The 21,265-nt window shown below is 34.9% G+C and overlaps 1 protein-coding gene across 1 annotated transcript; it reads left to right on the top strand.

Moving 5' to 3' along the window:
• Nucleotides 1-813: 813 nt before the first annotated feature.
• Nucleotides 814-5,887, top strand: LOC122600390 (50S ribosomal protein L13, chloroplastic). Its single transcript, XM_043773099.1, has 4 exons — nucleotides 814-1,179; nucleotides 2,623-2,808; nucleotides 2,914-3,084; nucleotides 5,633-5,887. Exons 1-4 carry the CDS (start codon nucleotides 922-924, stop codon nucleotides 5,747-5,749), a joined length of 732 nt encoding a protein of 243 aa, XP_043629034.1. The 5' UTR covers nucleotides 814-921; the 3' UTR covers nucleotides 5,750-5,887.
• The last annotated feature ends 15,378 nt before the right edge of the window (nucleotides 5,888-21,265 follow it).

Raw genomic sequence — 21,265 nt, forward strand, 5'->3', positions numbered from 1 at the left:
CCCAAAATTTTCCAACAAAAAATGACATGATTTGAAAAGAAAAATTATAACCCATTAGAAAATTACTAATTTACTCTCTCACCAAAGTGATTAAGATATTAAGAGGGGCATGATTATAAAATTATGAAGAAAATATCAAGTAATTTTTCTTTTTCTTTTCTATTTAACTCAAAAATGTGTTTTTTGGTATATAATTTTTTTTCCTTTTTTTCTCTATTCAATTTTCTCATTCTCTTTCTTTTAAATAAAACTTGAGAATGCAATGATAAGTTTATACTCATTTTTCATTCAAAAATAATAAAACTTATATATTCATTTTAAATAAAACTTAAGAATGCAGTGGATAAGCTTATACTAATTTTTCATACAAAAATAATAAAATTTATATACTCATTTTAAATAAAACTTAAGAATGCAGTGATAAGTTTATACTCATTTTTCATTCAAAAATAATTAAATTTATATAAATTTGTTTATTTATTTTCTTAAATATGCCAATTAACAAAAAAATTAAGGGCTACATATGAAAATACCCCCTTTAAAAAGCAACATGGTTGGATCAGTAGTAAACATTCTTGCCTCTGGAGACATAGGTCATGGGTTCGATCCTCATCCCATGCAAAGGTTGGAGGGCCTTTTCTATCATTTAGGTAGAAAGTGGAAGCCCTACATCTTAACTTTCCCATATACCGTCGAGGTATTGGGGCTCAAAACTCATAGAAGGCGGCACTGAGTAGTTACTAGTATAAAAATACCCCCTCTGCCTTTTTACCTATTTTTTTCATTCAATAATAAAATCACTTCATCTCATCATCAACAAAATCCTTTCTCATTTCCTTTTGCTCTTGAAACCTTATCCCCTTCCAAAAACCAGTCTTAAAACTTTTACATAAACACATTCAACTCAAGAGTCTTTCAAAAATGGCAATGACATTTGCCACCTCATCATCACCATCCTTAACATTCTCACAACCAAACAACATTAAAAACTCATCATCATCACTTGTGTTTGGTTTCTCATCATCAAATCATATCAATGTCTGCCGACCCAACAAATTTCAAATTCGTTGCTGTGAAAACAACACCCAACAACAACAACAACAGGTTACAGTACCAAAACGAAATTTGGCTCCAGTTGAACAACGTTGGATGTTTACTGACAATGATTTCACTGGACCGGTAATTTTCTTTCTACTACTTTTACGACGTCGTTTTGTTTAAAGTTTTATAATTTTTATATTTTTAGCTGAAATTAGAGATGGGTATTTCTTAAATGTTGGATATATCTGTAATTTGTATGGAATTGGTAGCTAATTTTGATCAAAGTTGTGGAATTTATGTTAAATTTAGGAACTTTTCTTGAAAGTGTATACTATATTGTATGCATTGAAATGTAGCTGTTGTTAATTTTTATTTTTTTAGTTGAAATTAGAGATGGGTATTTCTTAATTGCTGGATATATGTGTAAGTTGTATGGAATTTGTTCTTAATTTTGATGAAAATTGTGGAAATTATGTTAAATTTAGGAACTTTTCTTGAAAGTGTATGTGTGCATTGAAATGTAGCTCAAGTTTTAGTGTTGTGTGTATGTGTCTGACTTTCAAACTGTCTAATATTGTGTGTTAGGCTTTTCGATTTATTGCTGTTGTATGTATCGGGTTATCTCTTGGTTATATGTATTATTGTTGACTTTGTAACTAATGCCGCGGTTTACAGGTTTATAAGAGGTCAATATGCACAACAGTGAAAATTGAAAGTTTGATACATACGATAATTGGTTTAATTAAATACATAAAGTTGTAAAATATGACAAGTTGGATGTGATGAGGTATACTTACCTTGTATCGATATTGCAAGTACTTTGATATAAAAACTAGGTACACACAAATTGGAGCTTACTGGAAGTCGGTTTAAAATTTTTTCTGTAAGCTGGATGGTTTTTTGTCTAATTGTTAATCTGCATATTTGAGTTGACCTTTGCAAAGTGAGACCATGTCTATGAATTGGTCTTATTGTTTAATGTATACTATGTGTCGATCATAATACGCCATTGTCTGCATTTGCACAGATCTGAGTATGTTGTTGATTTGACATCTATTAGTATGGTATTATACATGTTTTCCATTGCAACGAGTTAATTTGGTATTTACCAAGAGAAATCCAGAAGTCTTGATAAAGCCACAAGTATTCCCTTTGGGTGCAGAATGTAAGCATCTGTGTCATAACTTATTCATGCGTCAAAGCCTCAAATTTGGGGCTAGTGGTTCAAGCTTGTTAAAAATCATGTTCTATCTGCTGGAAACTGTAGAGTTGTCTCCGGTTCAAATTTCATCCCTATGTAACGTTAACCATGGTTTTACCTGATTTACCTCACCCATGCTGGCTGTGGGACCCGTTGGTGGGGGATTGGTTGTCATTTTTCACTCCTAAAAATTTATGATTGATTATCCACACAACACACATTGCCAATTAGTTTTAAGGATAGACTCATGGATGATGGATGTGCTCTTTTTAGTTGAATTTATTAGTTTTCAATGTATCATTTAATCATAGAAAATAAAAAACATCATGAGTCTAACTTGTTCTTATTATTCTAAACATTCTTATTTCTTCTGCTGGCAGGATGTCTGGAACAAGACATGGTACCCCAAAGCAGAAGATCATGTCAATACTGAAAAGACATGGTATGTAGTAGATGCTAGTGACAAGATTCTCGGCCGTATGGCATCAGCTATTGCTGTTCACATCCGTGGGAAGAATTTAGCTACATATACTCCCAGTGTTGACATGGGAGCATTTGTAATAGTGGTATGTCTGCTGCCGCTAGTGGATAATCACAGTAAAGTTGTCATTTTTTTCATTTTTCTTCTCGAAATATTAGCAGAATGTTGATTTGATATTGATAAATTATAGGTGAATGCCGAGAAAGTGGCAGTCTCTGGAAAAAAGCGGACCCAGAAACTGTACCACAGGCATTCGGGAAGACCAGGTGGGATGACGGTAGAAACTTTTGATCAGCTTCAACAGAGGATTCCAGAGAGAATAATCGAGCATGCAGTCCGTGGGATGCTTCCTAAGGGAAGGGTGAGTTCACATTCATTTGAGAGTTTCTTGCTTGTTTCAGAGAATACTGGCTACCAAACCAGTCAGACGTTCCATTTTCTGTGTTTCTTGCTTAATGGTTGTTAATGGGCGGAAGGGTTTATTCAGGGTATAGTTTCTGTTTAACGGGGCATATGGCAAACATGGAAATGTGTGAAATGGTTTTAATCGTCACCTAAAGTATATCTGAAATGACAAAACCTCCTAGAAGGTTTTTTCAAGGTTGTAAATATCGCTTTCGGTATCGTATCGGCCGACCCCCGATATGCGATGTATCAGATATATCGGGGATTTATCGGATACCCTAATTTGTAAAGGAATTTATCTAAAATATATATATATATATATATATACTAACAATATATACAATTTGACATAAGTTTACATACCTTTCAATCTTAATTGCTATGTTACGGAGCAAATTTTACATACCTTTTAATCTTAGAGTCAGAAACCCTATTTTTGATTTTAACCCGTGTTTTTTTTTTTTTAAAAAGCCAACTTTTTTTGACGGATATTGACCGATATTGACCGACATTTGACCAAAACAATAAGTTCAGCCGATAACCCATATTTCGTATTAGTTGAAGGCCAATATTCGATATATCACCGATATATCGACCGATATGGCCGATATTTGCAACCATGACATAATATCAGATATTAGATTGTCACTGTAAATAATATAGTTTCATGATTATTATTATTAGGGTTTTGTTAATGACAGCCCTTAGGGCTGCCAGTGAAAATTAATTGGTTGCATAAAAAATTGTACCTTGCTGTTAGAAAATTCAGGGGGCAATTTTTAATATATAATGTACAAGTTTTTAAGCATGTAATAAGTTGTTAGTGATAGTCCTTAGGGCTGTCATTATCATTTTCCTTATTATTAACACATTTGCTATACATAACTATAAAGAAATTAAAAAAAAAGGTGTGCTGATTGCCCATACTCAGCCCGTTTTGACTTTACCCAACCTACTTTTTTTGCCACTCCTAGCTATTAATAGGGAACGGTCCGGTTTTGTTGGTTTTGATAAAAAATCTGGACCAAACTGATAACCTCGGTTTTGAAAAAGTTCAATCCAAACCATTTATTTTGCTTGGACAAACTGGACCAACGAAACCATCCAAAAGCAGTTTGGTTTGCATTGGTTTGATGCTTTTGAAGTCTACCTCAAAATGATACTAAATCTGCTATTTAACAAATATTTTAATTCGATATCATCATCATGACTCGCATCTCATAGCCGCTTTAAACCTTTTCTTTTTTTTGCTAGAAAACTCATTGAAAGTACTTCTAAAACTCATTGAAAGTACTCCAAAGAAATAAGAAAAAGGTGTGCTGATTGCCCATACTCGACCCGTTTCGACAAGTTACCCAGCCTACCTTTTTTGACACTCCTAGCTTGTTACGGATCGAAACCATTGCAAGGTATGGGACTTGTCCCACATTGGTTGTATGGGAAACCAATGTGGGGTTTATATACCAAATGGTCTCTCTCACCCATTAGGCTAGTCTTTTGGGTTGTGTTCTCTCATTTGGTATGTAACATAGCTATTAATAGGGGTGTAAACGGTTCAGTTTTGTTGGTTTTTATCATAAATCTGGACCAAACTGATAACCTTGGTTTTAAAAAAGTTCAATCCAAACCATTTATTTTTGCTTGGATAAACTGGATTGACTAAACCATCCAAAAGCAGTTTGGTTTGCATTGGTTTGATGGTTTTGAAGTCTAAAATGATACTAAAACTGCCATTTAACAAATATTTTAATTTCATATCGTCAAGACTCGCAACTCATAGCCGTTTTAAACCTTTTTTCTTTTTTCTTTTTGCTAGAAAACTTATTGAAAGTACTTCTACATCTCTACTTACCAATCAGGTGTTACTTGTTACAAAGATGAGAGAACTGGGGACTGTGGTGTACACTTTTAACAGCAAAAAACTAGGGTTTAGAGGAATGAAGTGGTTGTGCTATTGTGATTTTTTGATTTATGAAATAGCTTTAGAAGTTAAAAGAAAATTCTTTAATACGTATGCTTGTTACAGAGAGAAATTGTAGAGGAGAAGAAATGTGATTTTCACATCAAAATGATTTCATAACTACTGATCCAATATTACAACAACCTATATATATAACTACATAACTGACTTAACTTCCTAACTTTATAACTTGACACTATAACCCCCTAAACTATTACAACATATTAAAACTACCCCTTATTATTTGTTATGTAACAATGATATAGATCAAGTGTAGAGAAAATATATAGAATATATGCTGAAATCAGTATCTTATAACTTCGGTTAAGTTCGGTCTATACGGTTTAGGTAAATTATTAACAATCATTCAATTCCGTTTTCGTTTTCCCAAACAGCCAGATTGATATTAGACTTTTTAGACCGACCAAACCACAACATGCCTTGGTTTATATGCTTAACTTGCTGATGCAGTTTTGACTGATTAATGAACACCCTAGCTGTTAATATATTTCCAGAAATTTATATGCTTAAATTGCTGATGCAGCTTGGAAGAGACCTGTTTACCCACCTTAAGGTGTATACAGGACCTGACCATCCTCACCAGGCACAGAAGCCCATCGAGTTGCCAATCAGAGACAAGAGGATACAGAAAAAGACCTAAAACCGTCGGTTTCTGAATTATCATTTCATGTTGTGCTTTAAATTGTACAAGAATAGTACGAGTATATTCCTCTTTTTTGCAATTCCAAGATTTTGGAGGGATGAAAAATTTAATCTAATGCCAGCTTTTTTTGCATAATTAATTTCTTAAAGTTCACTCCCATATTGTACAAAAATCTAATTCATGAGCAAGATATTCTACAAAAGCTGGTTCCAGTTCCAGGTATCTGAAATCCTAGCAACGCACCGGTGGCTGGAGTCCATGCGTCTGTCACCATACTTGGATGAGTGAGCATCTTTTCTTAACTGGGTAAGAAGTTATGCCAACTAATAAGCCGGATGTTTCATTTGTGCTAATACATCCTTCACTGTTTTCTGTCTGCGTTAGCTTTCACTGCTTGCTGTCGTAGTTATCTTTCTCACGGATAATGTAGTCCCCAAATACTCAGAGTTTTCCCATTGCAGTTTCGGACGTTAAGTACATTACAATCGTTGTCTCTATAAGCACGTAAAAGTCTTTTATTAGATAATTGGTTTCATCTAATGATGTAGGAGAAATTGATATGATATGGTTTCATCTAACCGATTAAAAAGTGTAATATATAGAATATATCGCAGATTCTTAGTAGAAAAGTTGTCAGGTTGGATTAAATAACCTTTTATCTGAGAAAAAGTTGTTAAGGTTGGATTTTTTTTAGACATTTTTAGTTAATAAGCCCATTAACAATTTCTCATGAACAGCAGAAACCCTTTGGAAAAAGACCCGGGTCGGCTCTTTCTTAATTAAGATCTATGTGTCAACCCATTTGACCCACGTTGTTAATGCAATCTTCTAAGTGTCCATTCACTCGTGTATCTATAGCTTTGAGGCTTACATATTACTAAATGAAAAGGAAGGTGACATTGGTATCAATGTACCATAGTATTTGATAAAATTATCACTAACACTATAATCTTTATAGCATACTGTCCTAACATATAATGTATAATTGTGGTAGGATAATAAACTTACATGGTACTAATGTCAATTTCCGAATGAAAAAGTAATCTAAAAAAATTATCATTGGTGTCTTGGTCTAATAGTCAATGTGTTTTTCTTTTAACGGGTTTCATTTTGAAGCAAAGGTTCAAATCGTGCTGTAGACATTTGAGAGGCCCTTTGGAATGCTATACAACACAACCAGAATTCAATTTTGGGGTGGACACACCAATTCTAGGATGTACTGTCAGTTTTCTCCCGTTAAAAAAAAAAAGAGAATTTTCGTATATACTCAAAATGATCATCCTAACTACATATTTACCTATCTAAAATTAATAATTTCATATTTCTCCAATTTTAAATTAGATTCCATCATATCTATAAAACAAGAATTAAAGAAATAAAACAAGAATTAAAGAAATAAAGAAGAAGATGATAAAAGAGAAAATGGTGAATTATTTTTTAATATAAAACAAAGTATGTACTTTTGGTATATTATAAAAATAATTGAATGTATTTCTTCGTATATTCGAGTTATTATCAACTAGATTATTAACCCGCGTAAGACGCGGATTGATGAATGTAAATGAAATCATTGTTATTCTTTCATAATATTTTTACAGATCGAATGTAAATGAAAAAAATGTTAAAAATGGTGATGTTATCAATATTTTTGAAATCATTGTATCTGCTATGTAATATAATAATAATTAATACTATTTTGTTTAAATATCTTAACTAACGAAAAATGAATATACTAAATATTTATCAGAGATATCATAAATGTTTAATACAAAATCACAATTTTAGTAATAATGTTTTTAAATGTTTTATTCGTAACAAAACTAAATATATGTTTTATATCTATTTAGTTACATAAATTTATACTTTTCAAAAAAAAAAAAAGTTACATAAATTTATATTTTAAGTAAATGTAAATTATTCGTGAATATCACGATGTCTGACATACGTTGTTTTAATTGCGTAAGTAAATTTTTTTGTTAACTTTAAAAAACTACTATAATTATGAAAGCTACATAAATGTTTTAATATCAAAATAAATAAATGTTATCTTAATAATAGTTAAACGATTAGTTAAATGATTAAATTAAATGATTAAATCTTTTCAAGTTGAGGGCTAAAAATAAATATAAATTAAATATTTAAGGCTAAAAAGTATAAATTAGTGATGAAAAAAAAAAGTAAGTTAATGAGACTTTTTCTACAAATATTAATATAAATTCTAGAATAATTAGGAGAGAGTATTAGATCTAAAAAGATATTTTAAGAGTGGCAAGTGTACTCCAACCTTCTTTTTTAGTTATATTATAGATTTACAAAGTTTTATTAAATCCTAGGGTTTTATAATTTTTAGTTTCAACATATATATTGGAAAGTTTCAATTTAAAAATGACAATTGATTATTAAAGAATAGTTATGACATATGTATAAAATTATTTATTTTTGGTGACCGGACTAGATCCAAGCGACTCATTTATCTTCTTATCTAAGCCATAGAGTTAAGGTTTTATGGACCCTTAATGAGTTAGAAACCTAGATCCGTCACCGCGAGAAACATAAGTTGTCATTGATTCCTCTTTTACAGACGTAACGGTGTTCAACCGGTTACCGATTCTTGATTTGACCAGTTATTTCAAACTTTTATACACATTTCTTTTCCTGGTTATAAACAGTGTATATTTATTAAGCTTGCTTTCCATCCAACTAACTCCATTTACGATTTCTAGTTTCCATATCTTCCTCATTAATATAATAACCACTAACATCTATTTAAATTATGTGACAGTGGCGCATTGATGACTCAATAGTATCCTAAGCTTGTTTTTCATGGGGAGGGATTCTCACATACACGAAGATGAAATATATAAAATACAATAGTACTAAATTAAGTAAGTCTTTATTACGGAGTAGATATGAGAATTAATTACTTTATTTATTCTATCCAACTGTTCCTTCTTTATAACAACTACTCAACTACTCACCCATCTAACATTCTTTACAACATTACCATCATGTAAATTGTTGATGCTAACAGGTTGGCCAAACTCATTTTTTCCCTACAAGCAATTTTAGTTTTTGTTAGTTTCTATCCCAACAATCACATTGACATGAAAAAAAAGAGAAGGAAAAAAATTTCAAACATTTTTAATACCAGTCATCTTCAGCATATTTTTTTCACTCGTATATCTCTAAAGGTATATCTTTTAAAGTGCTCGGTCATGGAATAAGCCACATATTTAAGTTTATCTTGAGCGTAGGCGTTGTTGGAATAATCTTGACATTAATGGACCGAGTCAAAGTGTTATTTTAGTAGTATTTCTACTTATTGATTAATATGTTTTTAGCACGTTAATTAGTTCAGTATTTTATATTCATGTGATATAAAATACAATAAGTTAATATGGGTAACAAGTAAGTTGGTTTTATATGGTTTTAAAAGAGTTTTTGTTTGACTGAATAGTGAGGGTGAAAGTTGGAGTATGGCTAGTAAGTAAGAGAATGTGGCTAGTCTTATTTGTGCAAGTAAAGCCTATATATCCTCATTTGCTTAATGAAAGATACACTCACTTTTCAGTAAGAAAAATCAATAGTTTGTTTTTCTTTCTTCTCAACTTATTCATACCTATTGTGTCGTGAGTTTATAAGTGTAATTGGAGGGGTTTGTTTTTCTTTCTTCTCAACTTATTCATACATATTGTGTCGTGAGTTTATAAGTGTAATTGGAGGGGCCTGAACCTACACGTGGTATCAGAGCGGTAGCAGGTACATTTGTTTTCTTGATCATGGAAGAATGCTCATAGATACGTGAGTTTATAAGTGTAATTGGAGGGGCCTGAACCTACCGTATTGTGCGCATAACACGTTACTATGAAACAAAAATAACCGGTGGTGGTGGACTATGGTGATTGATATGATACATGATGTGTGTTCTGTGACAGTCCTCGAATAGGCTTACAAACTCACGACACTATGTATGAATATGTTAAGAAGAAAGAAAAGCAAACTACAGATTTTTCTTACTGAAAAGTGGGCATATCTTTCATTAAACAAATAAGGATACATATATGCTCTACTTGCACAAATAAGACTAGCCACGTTATCCTATTTACTAGCCATACTCCAACTTCCATCTCAACTATTCGGTCAAACAAAGACTCTTTCTAAAACCATGTATAACCAGCATATATACTTGTTACCCATACTAACTTATTGCGTTTTATATCACATGGATATAAAATAGTGAACTAATTAACATGCTAAAAAGATATTAATCAAGTACTAGAAACACTATTAAAATAGCACTTTGACTCGCTCCATTAATGTCAAGATTGTTCCAACAACCACTCCCATAAACTTGACATCTCGGTCTTGTTACACGAACACATGCTCGTTTTTCCATGGTTTCGGCTTTCACGGTCTCACCCATTCTATTTTTCTTGAGATTTGAATCTGCTCACGTTCTTTGCCTTTTTTTTTCCTCCTTTAACTTGCACTCTCATTGGCTTCTTGAAAACCCCATGTTCACTCCTGGTGCATTTATATTCAACTTGCCATAACTCTATCTTATTCACTTCCAAACAACGCACGTACCTTTTTGCTTCTAAAAAACTGCTGTGAAAATGTTTGTTTAGTCTCTTCCATGAATCCTATATAAATTTGAGGGCCCTTTGTAATGCTATACCAGCAAACCAGGATTAAACTCGGGGTGGACACATACACCAATTTCAAAGGGTGTTGTCAGTTCTTTTGCCGTTAAAAGAAAGACATTTACCCTTATTATACATTTACCCATCTAAATTTTATTAATTCATATTTATTCGATTCAAAGTTAGATTCTAAAATATCTATACAACAAGAATTTAAGAAATAAAGAAGAAGATGATAAAAAAGAAAATGGTGAATTATTTTCGGATGTAAAACAAAGTATGTACTTTTGGTAGATAATAAAAATCATTGAATGTATTTCTTGATATATTTGAATTATTATTAATTTAATTTGCATATTTTTTTATACTTTTTTAATTTATCTACTCCTTATCTATGTTTTCCATATCTACAAAATTTTATAGAATATTAAGCTTTTATAATTTTTAGTTCCAACATATATAATAGAAAGTTTCAACTAAAACTGACCGTTGATTATTAAAGAATAGTCATGACATGTATAAAATTACGGTAGTTGTTTTTGGTGACCGCATTAGATTCAAGCAACTCATTTATCCTCTTAACCAAGCCATAAAGGGGTCAGAGTTTACCCTTATTAATTGTCGTGCCTTCAGACGGATTAGTAGGGTATTTTCCCCATCGGGTATTTGAAATAGACATTTCTACTTTGAGAGAGCTCTCTAGTGCGAACCCGGTCAAGACCACGTATGCTAGACCTCCCGCTGTCGAATCACGACACGAAATTTTCACTAAAATTCACCTTTTAAAAAAAGACCAAGCCATAAAGTTAAGGTTATGGACCCCTAATGAGTTAGAAACCTAGATCCGTCACCGTGAGAAACACAATTTGTCGTTGATGCCTCTTCAATAGTGGCTCAAAAGTAAGGCAAATAAAGCAGGGCTTTAGGCCCCGTATGATCGAAGGACTCAGATTTTATACATATGTTAAATATGTCATTTTATTTTATGTATAGACATTGCTATATATTGATAAATAGCCGTATAAAAAATTTAAAAATAAAATAGAAAGGCTTAAAAGTAAGTCTAGTTTCAAAGGAGTTTTGAAACCGGGATAGATCGATTGTAAAATATTAGTTTAACAAAAAACTTTATATTCATTAACTATTTGGCCCAAATAACAAATATAATTGATTTCTTTTTTTTTAACGACATTTAGGTTGTCTTATTTGTTTTCCAATACTTTTCTTATATGTAAGTTAAAAAAATATATTCTCATTATCTTAAAAGATTTTATATTTAACTTTTCAATCAAAACACTTTTGAACCTTATTAAGTCATCACCAAACCTTATTAACTAAGTGATTGTACATCATGCCGTGGTTAAGTTAAGAAAAAAGGGTGATGGGTGTTTTTGGTTGTTTGTTGGCGATTCCCCGAAGGTAACTCGTATTATGTATAGGGTTTTATGCTAATCACTGTATATGTATATCGTCATATAGTTGATTATGATCATACTATCGACTAAGTATAAGATCTTGTTTGATCGTATATGTTGTTAGCCGATTATGATCGTGCTATTGAATGAGTGGTTGATCGTGTTTAGAACACGATCTTGTATGATGAATATATTGTAAGTAGTATCTATGTGTTGGATGAATGGAGAGTGAATGCCTCTAGGAGGTCTTTACGCTCTCTTTATATAAGAGGTAGAAACCGTGTGAACCCTCTTAAGGTTTCCTTGATTTTAGGCATGATTATATTCCTTCCATAATTGCTGGTGAACTGATTTCCTTTAATTTAGGATCAAGAGATTGAGATAATCTCTTTCATATTTAGATAAGGCTTACAACGGGTAACTTCGTTATGAAGGTTTGGTTCGTCACGGAGGTAATGGTTCCGTCACGAAGGGTGACATACACTAGCACTTTCTAACCGATTAAGGGAAAATTCTAATACTTTTTGGTTCTTTTGTTCTCCTTTTTAAATGGTAACGTCTATAAACAAACCCACTAATTCGTCATAAACACCCACTATATAAGAGTTTGTTCTTATACGGGGATTTTACTTGCTTTGACAAGAAAATTCAAAATACCATACTGAAAGTATCAATATATACTTCCTGTATGATGAGTGTTTAAACACGGTAAGTATAAATGTATACTTTTTGTATGGTGGGTGTTTAAATTGAAGTGTTCCTATAGTAGATCCTCTTAAATAAATTTTAGTCGTAAATAAGCCTCGTTTTAAAATTTTGCTTTAGGTCTCAATATGACTTGAGTGCCTCTTTTACAGATGTAATGGTGTTGAACCGGTAATTACCGATTATTGATTTGACCGGTCATTTTGAACTTTCATATACAATTCTTTTCCTGGTTATAACAGTGTATATTTATTAAGCTTGCTTTCTATCCAACTAACTCCATGTAAAAGGGTTTCTTTTTTTTGAACATTCGTGTCACGGGATGGCTAGCCATTACATAAGGGGAAAACCACACCAATTTAACCGATACAGAAAGCACGACGCTAAATTGGGGGAAAACCTTTGATTGCTCGAATTCGAACCCTGGTCTCCCAGGGCCCAAACCTTCATTGCAACACAGGGATGCCACTGCGCTATTAAGGCAGTATCATGTACGGTTTCTAGTTTCAATATCTTCCCATTAATATAATAACCACCAATACCTATTTAATTTATAGTGTGGCAGTGGCACATTGATGGCTCAATGGTATCCTAAGCTTGTTTTCACACCGAGTGATTCTTACATACATGGAGATTAAATATATGAAATACAATAGCACTAAATTAAGTAAGTCTGTATTACGGAGTAGATATGAGAAATTAAGAGCTCATTGCTTCATTTATTCCATCCAACCGTTCCCCTCTTCATAACAACTAGTCATCCATCCAACCTTTATTACACCACCACCATCTTCCAATTTTTGATGCTAACAGCTAATGGTGTATCCACCCAACGAAACCATCATGCGACTCGAAAGGTTGTTCGTAGCGAAGACCTCAAACGGAATTAAATCACAAAATCAATTCTATACAAATAAGGGATTCGGTTCCATTAATAAGGGCTGTTAGATATGGGAAGTTGTTGGAATCCGTAAAAAGGGGAAAAACCCTAGAATGAACGTGGACTGCTTCCTAGAGAGGACTCCTCTATAAAAGGGGGAGCAAAAAGACCTCCAAAGAATCATAGACTACTCCATATCACACATCACATACGATCACACATAGACCATCTTCATCTTGTTCGATTGGCGTGAAGAGGCTAGAACCCTACCTTCGGGGAATCGCCAACGAACAACCACAAAACACCCATCACCCCTCCTTTTTAGCATAGCCTCGGTTTGGTGTACAATAATTTGGCGCCATCCGTGGGACCTCGATATCATTCAGGTCTCTTAGATCTTCAAAAACATTTTTGTACATCTTTGCCGCACGCAATGGTTAAGAAAAACAAACCTCAAACCCTAAAAAATAAAAGGCCAGTCTTGGCGATCAATCAGGCGACAACTGGCACTTCAAAATCAATCAAAAAAGAACAGGAGGGTTATTACTTCCCACCCCTAGAAGGAAAAGCCTCCAATGATCCTTTAGTTATCCAGGCCATGATTTTCGATATTGAAGTGCGGCAAGTCTATTTAGACAGCGGGAGCGAATGCGACGTTATCTACGAGCACTGCTTCCTTAAACTACCAGACGCCATAAGAGCCCGAAGATCAGACCCTCGTGGTCCTTTGGTCGGGTTCTCGGGAGAACATTCGTGGCCTATAGGAGAAATCGACCTCGACATTTGCATCAGGGATGAGGACTACGATAGGACTGAAACATTGGACCTCGCCATCGTACGATCTCCATCACCCTATAACATCCTCCTGGGGAGGGTGGCAATGCAACAATTCGAGATGGTCCCCTCCGTGATCCACAGAATTGTCAAATTCAGATCCGAGGTGGGGATAGGCACGATCCGTTCGTCTTATGAGCGATGGAAGCAGATCCATGACGTGAAAAGACCAGAGGGCGAAGGAACCTCCGTCACGGTGGGATCCCACGAGCAGGCAGACAAAACGAAAGTGGTGGTCAAACTTTCCGTCCCGGATCAGTCGGTTTCCATAGGAACCCGGCTCTCAGAAACATGTAAATGCAAACTCCTGAAGCTATTGCAGTCAAATATGGATATCTTCGCATGGGAATACGGGGACATGACTGGAGTCCCAAGAACCCTAGTGATGGATGGCAAATTGTTCGTAACGGAATACCATCTAAACGAACGAAAGCACATGGAACTTGTCCACCAGAAAAAGCGTAGCCTTTCAGCCGATAAGGACGAGGCCGCCCGAAGGGAGGTGGACGAATTGCTAAGGGCAGGAATAATTAGAGAATCAACCTATCCCATATGGATCGCAAACCCCGTAATGGTGAAGAAGGGGGACGGAGGCTGGAGGATGTGCGTTGACTTCACGAACATTAATAAGGCATGTCTCAAGGATTGCTACCCCCGGCCAGAAATTGACTAGAAAGTTGAATCGCTTGCGGACCACAAGTTCAAATGTTTCCTAGATGCCTACAAGGGCTACCACCAGATACAAATGGCGGAGGAGGATGAGGATAAAACAGCGTTCTACACAAGCAAGGGGACATACTGCTACAGGAAGATGCCATTCGGCTTGAAGAACTCGGGAGCTACTTATCAAAGGCTAATTGATAGAGCCTTCGCCTCGCAAATAAGAAGAAATTTAGAAGCATATGTCGACGACATGGTTATCAAACGCAGGGAAGAAGAAGGGCTCTTAGAAGACATCCAGGAAACTTTCAGTAACCTCCGGATGGTAAATATGAAGCTCAATCCAAAGAAATGCTCCTTCGGGGTGGAGAAAGAGAAGTTCCTCGGGTATTACATCAGCAACAAAGGCATCCACGCGAATCCTTCTAAAGTAAACAAGTTAAAACAAGTCTCCCCACCCAAGACCATTAAGGAGGTACAGAGTTTAAATTTGAAGATCGTCGCGTTTAACCGATTCCTCTCACGGGGGGGGGGGGGCGATAGACAACTCCCTTTCTTCAAAAACTTAAAAGGATGCATCAGGCAAAAAGACTTCACGTGGACGGAAGAAGTGAATAAAGCTTTGGAACAGATGAAGGAATATATCGCAAACCTGCCAACCCTCACAGCACCAAAACCGAAGGAAACACTTTTTGTATAGTTGGCAGCATCCTCTAAATGCGTCAATGCCATATTGGTGGCTGAAAGAGTTCAAAAGCATATACCGATCTACTTCGTAAGCAGGGTGTTACAGGGCGCCGAACCAAATTATCCTGAACTAGAAAAACTTGTGCTAGCTTTGGTCCATGCGGCACGAAGGTTAAGGTGTTACTTTCAAGTACACCCCATCGTCGTGCTATCGGACAAACCAATAAAACAGATACTGGTAAAGCCAGAGAAATCAGGTAGAGTGGCAAAGTGGGCCATTGAATTAGGGGAGCAGGAAATGGAGTTCCGAGCTCGACATGTGGTATAAGGGCAGATATTGGCAGATTTCATTACTGAAGTACAAGAATCTAGGGACTCGGTAACGCACTCCGCATCCCTAGAAGTAATAGGAACCATCGAACGAGACACATGGAAGCTATACACTGATGGGGCAAGTAGCTCTGACGGTTGCGAAACTGGGCTCATGTTGGTCAATCCGGAAGAGAAGGAATATACTTATGCGCTGAAGTTCGAATTTGTAGTAACGAATAATGTGGCAGAATACAAAGCACTATTGGCATGGCTTCGGATGGCGAGAGATATGAAGATCCGAAGCATTCAAGTATAAATCGAATCCCAGCTGGTAGCATGACAAGAATACCTGCGGAAGGTACACGAACTGAGGGAATGTTTCAGTCACTTCGAGATAGAGCACATTAGGAGAAGTCAAAAGAAAAAAAATAGACGAACTAATCAAACTGGCCACCCTAATGTTCGATCACTTGGGAAAAAAGGTGCTTGTAGAAGTCTTGAAAGAAAGGTCAATTGAAGAAAAACAAGTGCTACATCTGGTCGAAGAGGAAGAAAAGAATTGGATGACTCCCATTTATGAGTACCTGCTAAGCGGAATACTCCCAATGGATGGAAACGAAGCACGAAAGGTCAGGATCAAGGCGCCACAGTACAAGATCATGGACAAAAAACTGTATAAAAAAGGATTTGTGACACCATGGTTGCGGTGCGCAGGGCCCAAACAGGCAGAAATGATCATTCAGGAGATACATGAGGGAATTTGCGGATCCCACTCAGGAGCCAAGTCCGTCGCCACGAAGGCCATGCGGCTATGATACTTTCGGCCTACAATGCACCAAGATTCCGCTACGCTACTAAAGAACTGCAAAGCATGTCAGCTACGGGCCAATGTGCCTAGACAGCCCAAAAATGACATGATCTCAGTAATTTCGGCATGGCCCTTCATGCAATGGGGGATCGATCTAGTAGGACCCCTACCCGAAGCCGCAAATAAAAAGAGATTCCTGGTAGTGGCCATCGACTACTTCACTAAATGGGTAGAAGCCAAGCCACTCGCTTCAACAAACGGGGACCAAATGAAAAAATTCGTGTGGGCACACATAATATGTAGATTCGGGATACCAGAAACAATAGTTTCCTAAAACGGGCCGCAATTTTCCAAAGGAATCTTTCCCGAGTTTTGCAAATAGCTGCAGATAAAGCAGTCTTTCATATCCGTGTACTACGCACAAGGGAATGGCCAGGTAGAAGTGACCAATAGGGAAATCATTAAAGGAATAGAAAAAAGGCTAGGACGCAGCCATAAGGGATGGGTCGATGAACTACCATTAGTTCTCTTGGCAAACAGAACAACTCCCAAACGAAGTAATAGTGAAACCCCCTTTAGCTTATCCTTCGGTACCGAGGCTGTGGCTCCCACATTGTTAGTTTCTATCCCGGCTATCACCATGGTAAGGAATAAACAAAAAAAAAAGAAAAAAAAGATTTTTAATACCTCATCTTGATCATACTTACCATGTTCATATTTTTACTTTTTTTTTACCTACAAAAATACCATATGGATCCAACCATGTGGTAAATTTTTTTGTCGCAAAATTTTTTCACTCGTATGTCTTAAAAGGTACATCTTTAGCATAGCCAGGAGCCCGAGTTGTAGCCTTTTCATCATAAATGGTACGGTTCTGTAGCCCGTATGCGCTCTTAAGCCAGTAAACGACATTATTTCCAAATTTTGCATCGAATAATTATCTAGGATGGTACCAGAGTTTTTTAGACAGATAGGACAAAACTCAACTTGTATGGTGTAACACTTCGTTTGAAATTTTTGTAAAGATAAGAAGACCGGTGTTATAAACAGCGGCCTTGTTCTAAATCATCATAGCCCGGTGTCTAAGACACCGTTCTTCTCATACATGGATCATTTTTCGATTCTTTTGTCTATTTCGTATTGTTGAATTAAAAGATAAAGAGACTAGAAAGCCTTTTGATGCAAAATTAATGTGGTGTTGACTTCAATTTGAGTACTTCGACAAAATAGACAAATAATATAAATAAGACCGGTGATATAGTCGCCGACAATATTACAACACCGATCTAAATTCTCTCAAAGACATGTATGAGAAGAACGGTGTCTTGAACACCGAACTTTAATGATATGGACAAGACCGGTGTTGACAACACCGGTCTTCTTACTTTTGCAATAAATTCGAACAAAATTCCCAGTTACACCATACGAATTGATTTTTGTCCTATCCATACAAAACATTCGATGATACCCTCATTATGTTGGAGTGTGATCATGTTAAATATAAACGTATGTCCGGAAATAATTTAAGCCTACGGGGTCACACGAAATGACACGGTAACTCTATATTATTAATTAATATATTAATTAAAAAGATCACGAAATAATTAATAAACAATTGTTTAAATATGTTTATTAATTAAAAGAGAGAATGACTTAATTGTAAATTAGGAATTAGAGTTGGGCTCTAATTAATCCTAATGGGGGCCTAATTTAACAAGGCTTTTAAGCCTTGACTAAACTTGTCCATCAAGTTTGGAAACCCTAACAAATAAGCTTATAAGTAGAGGCTAAAGGTTAAGGGTCTTGAAAGAAAATAAAAAAGGTAAAACCAGTCGATTCTCTCAGTCGAACAATACAAGACCTACGAATTCATTTATGGACTTTTGTTCTATCCTTAGAATTCATATCATTTAATAATATAATCATGCATTAATGGTGTTCTTGGTTTTGATCGATGGCAACAATGATTTTGTTTCTTCCAACTTGTTATTCAACGGAAGTTAAACAAAGCCTTTGTACACAAAGGGTTGTGAAGTTCGGGTGTCTAGTGTGCGATCGTAGAGGGGTTTTCCTTTAAACCCTAATTCATCATGATAATAATATTATCTTATATTGTTGGAGCTTTGCATAAGGTACACGTTTCGATTCTCTCTTTGTTAATTAATAGTATTGCATATACGTTTTATTCCGCTGCGTACTCGTGAATTTTTTATTAGTTACAAAGATCAAAACTTGAAGGGGAGGTTATGGGTTGGTTTATATTTAATTAATTGTTAAATAATTAAAAGAGTTTTCTTATTTTTTTTATAATTAAATCGATTTTAATTAAATAAAATCTAGGGTTTTGTTTAATGAATTTAACCTAATTCAATGTAATATTGAAACCCTCATGGCAAGTTTTGAGTTTATGAATTGACATGATTTATGTGTTATAATTTGCATGTTACGTGTTTCTTAATTATTTAAAGTTATTAAATAATAATAAAATCACAAGGAATTCATGAAAATTTAATTGTGATTTTACTAAATATATAGATATATATATATTGCAAAGCATGATGATCAAATAATTAGGGTTAATTATTAGATAATTATGTGACTATGTGAATTTTTCGTGTGATTTTCCTGATTTGCGATAGTTCACTAAAAATTCATATCTTTTAATCGGTAATGAGTTATAAGTTGTGCTTTGGACAGTAGATGCTCAACACATAGGGCTAAAACTTTGTAGTTCTGGCCGAAAGCCGAATCGGACCAGAAACAGGTCTAAACTGGTCGTCAAGGTGCTGGAAATTTCCAGTCAGCATGTTTATGTATTTATGTGTTATTACTTGTTAATTAAAATTGTTTAAAGGCTTACACAATCAAGGCAACTTGATGTATGTGGTCCTTTTCTTCGGAAGGGGGAGCCGGAATTTAAACATATGCATGAACCATAGTGACCATGTTTAGGTGGCCTACCTTAACTTGTTGCTTGATTAAAGTAGTTCGGTAATTAGTAAGTTTATTAATTTTTGCTTGTTTATAAGTTGTATAAAGGTAATGCAAAAATTGTTTTCTTGGAAAAATATAAACTTGACTAAGAACTATCGAAATATAGATTTCATTAATAAAATTGGAGTCTTACAACCTTGAAATACACCGGCTCACCCATTTGAACAAACTCTAAGAGAAGTATAAGCCGGAGTGCGTTAGCCTTCTAAAAGGGCGGGTTTTTAATTGCGTTTATCGCAAACCTTTGCCCTTGCGCTTCTTTGTGCGTTCAAATAGAGCTACCGAGCTCTTTTGTGTTGTTAAGACAATACAAATGATTTTATTAAATATTATGTTATGAAGATTATGCATGAGTCTTCATACATAAACTTTTGATTCACATCAAATGCATTACCCATTTAAAGTTAAGTCATTGCCACCCAATTTGATTAGAACACTTGCCAGTGCTTTTCGCTCTGCGTGAGACCGTAGGCGAATTGTATCTCTTCAAGGTAGATTACCACTCATTGTGAGACAACGGTGGACTATCTACATGTTCTTAATTGGGCGACTTAAAACGAGTTAAGAGGTGAGATCCTTGACCCGTGGCATAAGATGGGACAAAACATGTTTACAAAACACTTAATATCCCTTTACAGTGTTCTTATAAGTCCCATAATTCTAGGAGTTGCATGAATGCAATTATCGTTTTCACGATTACCTTTTGAATACCGTTATTTCTAGCTGATCAACAGATGAAATGATTGTATGTCAAGTTGGATCCTAGCCTTAGTTAAAAGTAATTTGTTAGATGAATTTAACAAAGGGTAAATTACATTTCTTAAGCATTAATTATCGAAAATATTAATAATTGAACTTTTGTCTGTTTTGAAGATGGCATTTGATCGATGGCAACAAAGTTCCAACTTGTTATTCAACGGAAGTTAAACAAAGCCTTTGTACACAAAGGGTTGTGAAGTTCGTGATCGGGGTACTAGCATACGGTATAGGGGTGTCTAGTGTGCAATCGTAGAGGGGTTTTCCTTTAAACCTTAATTAATCATAATAATAATATTATCTTATATTATTGGAGCTTTACATAAGTTACACGTGTCGATTCCCTCTCTGTTAATTAATAGTATTGCCTATACGTTTTCATTCGTGAATTGTTATATGTTTATGTGCTCATATTCTAACACATTACTCGTCTCCTTCTAATATATGGTGATGATCATACACTTGAAGGAAACTTTGTGTTATCACTACATATCCTGGCAACCCCATCGATGCAATATGCGGAAAACAATGTTAGTTCATGGCTTAGGAGCCTATACGGGCTAAAAAGGATAGAAGCTTACTCATTTATAATAACAAAACTGCAATTCCGGCTCGGCCTCCCATTTCGTTATGATGAATATGAACCTAAATATGCTATTCATTTCATTATCAGATACTTTATTAACCCATCTACGTCTAAAGATATACTAGAAAAATATTTGATGACAAAAGAATACCCCATTATTATATCGATGCAGATGGGTGCTTTTGCAGACAAAAAAGACAATGGCCTATAAAAAGTTTCCGGATGAAAAGATC

This window comes from Erigeron canadensis, chromosome 5 (genome assembly GCF_010389155.1).
Source record: "Erigeron canadensis isolate Cc75 chromosome 5, C_canadensis_v1, whole genome shotgun sequence".
Lineage (NCBI taxonomy): Eukaryota > Viridiplantae > Streptophyta > Magnoliopsida > Asterales > Asteraceae > Erigeron > Erigeron canadensis.

Excerpts from the sequence above, each read along its gene's own strand:
- LOC122600390 (XM_043773099.1), top strand. The coding sequence starts at position 922 with ATGGCAATGACATTTGCCACCTCATCATCACCATCCTTAACATTCTCA. Across the intron at positions 1,180-2,622 it reads ACAATGATTTCACTGGACCG|GATGTCTGGAACAAGACATG; the intron begins GTAATTTTCTTT and ends TTCTGCTGGCAG. Across the intron at positions 3,085-5,632 it reads GGATGCTTCCTAAGGGAAGG|CTTGGAAGAGACCTGTTTAC; the intron begins GTGAGTTCACAT and ends TTGCTGATGCAG.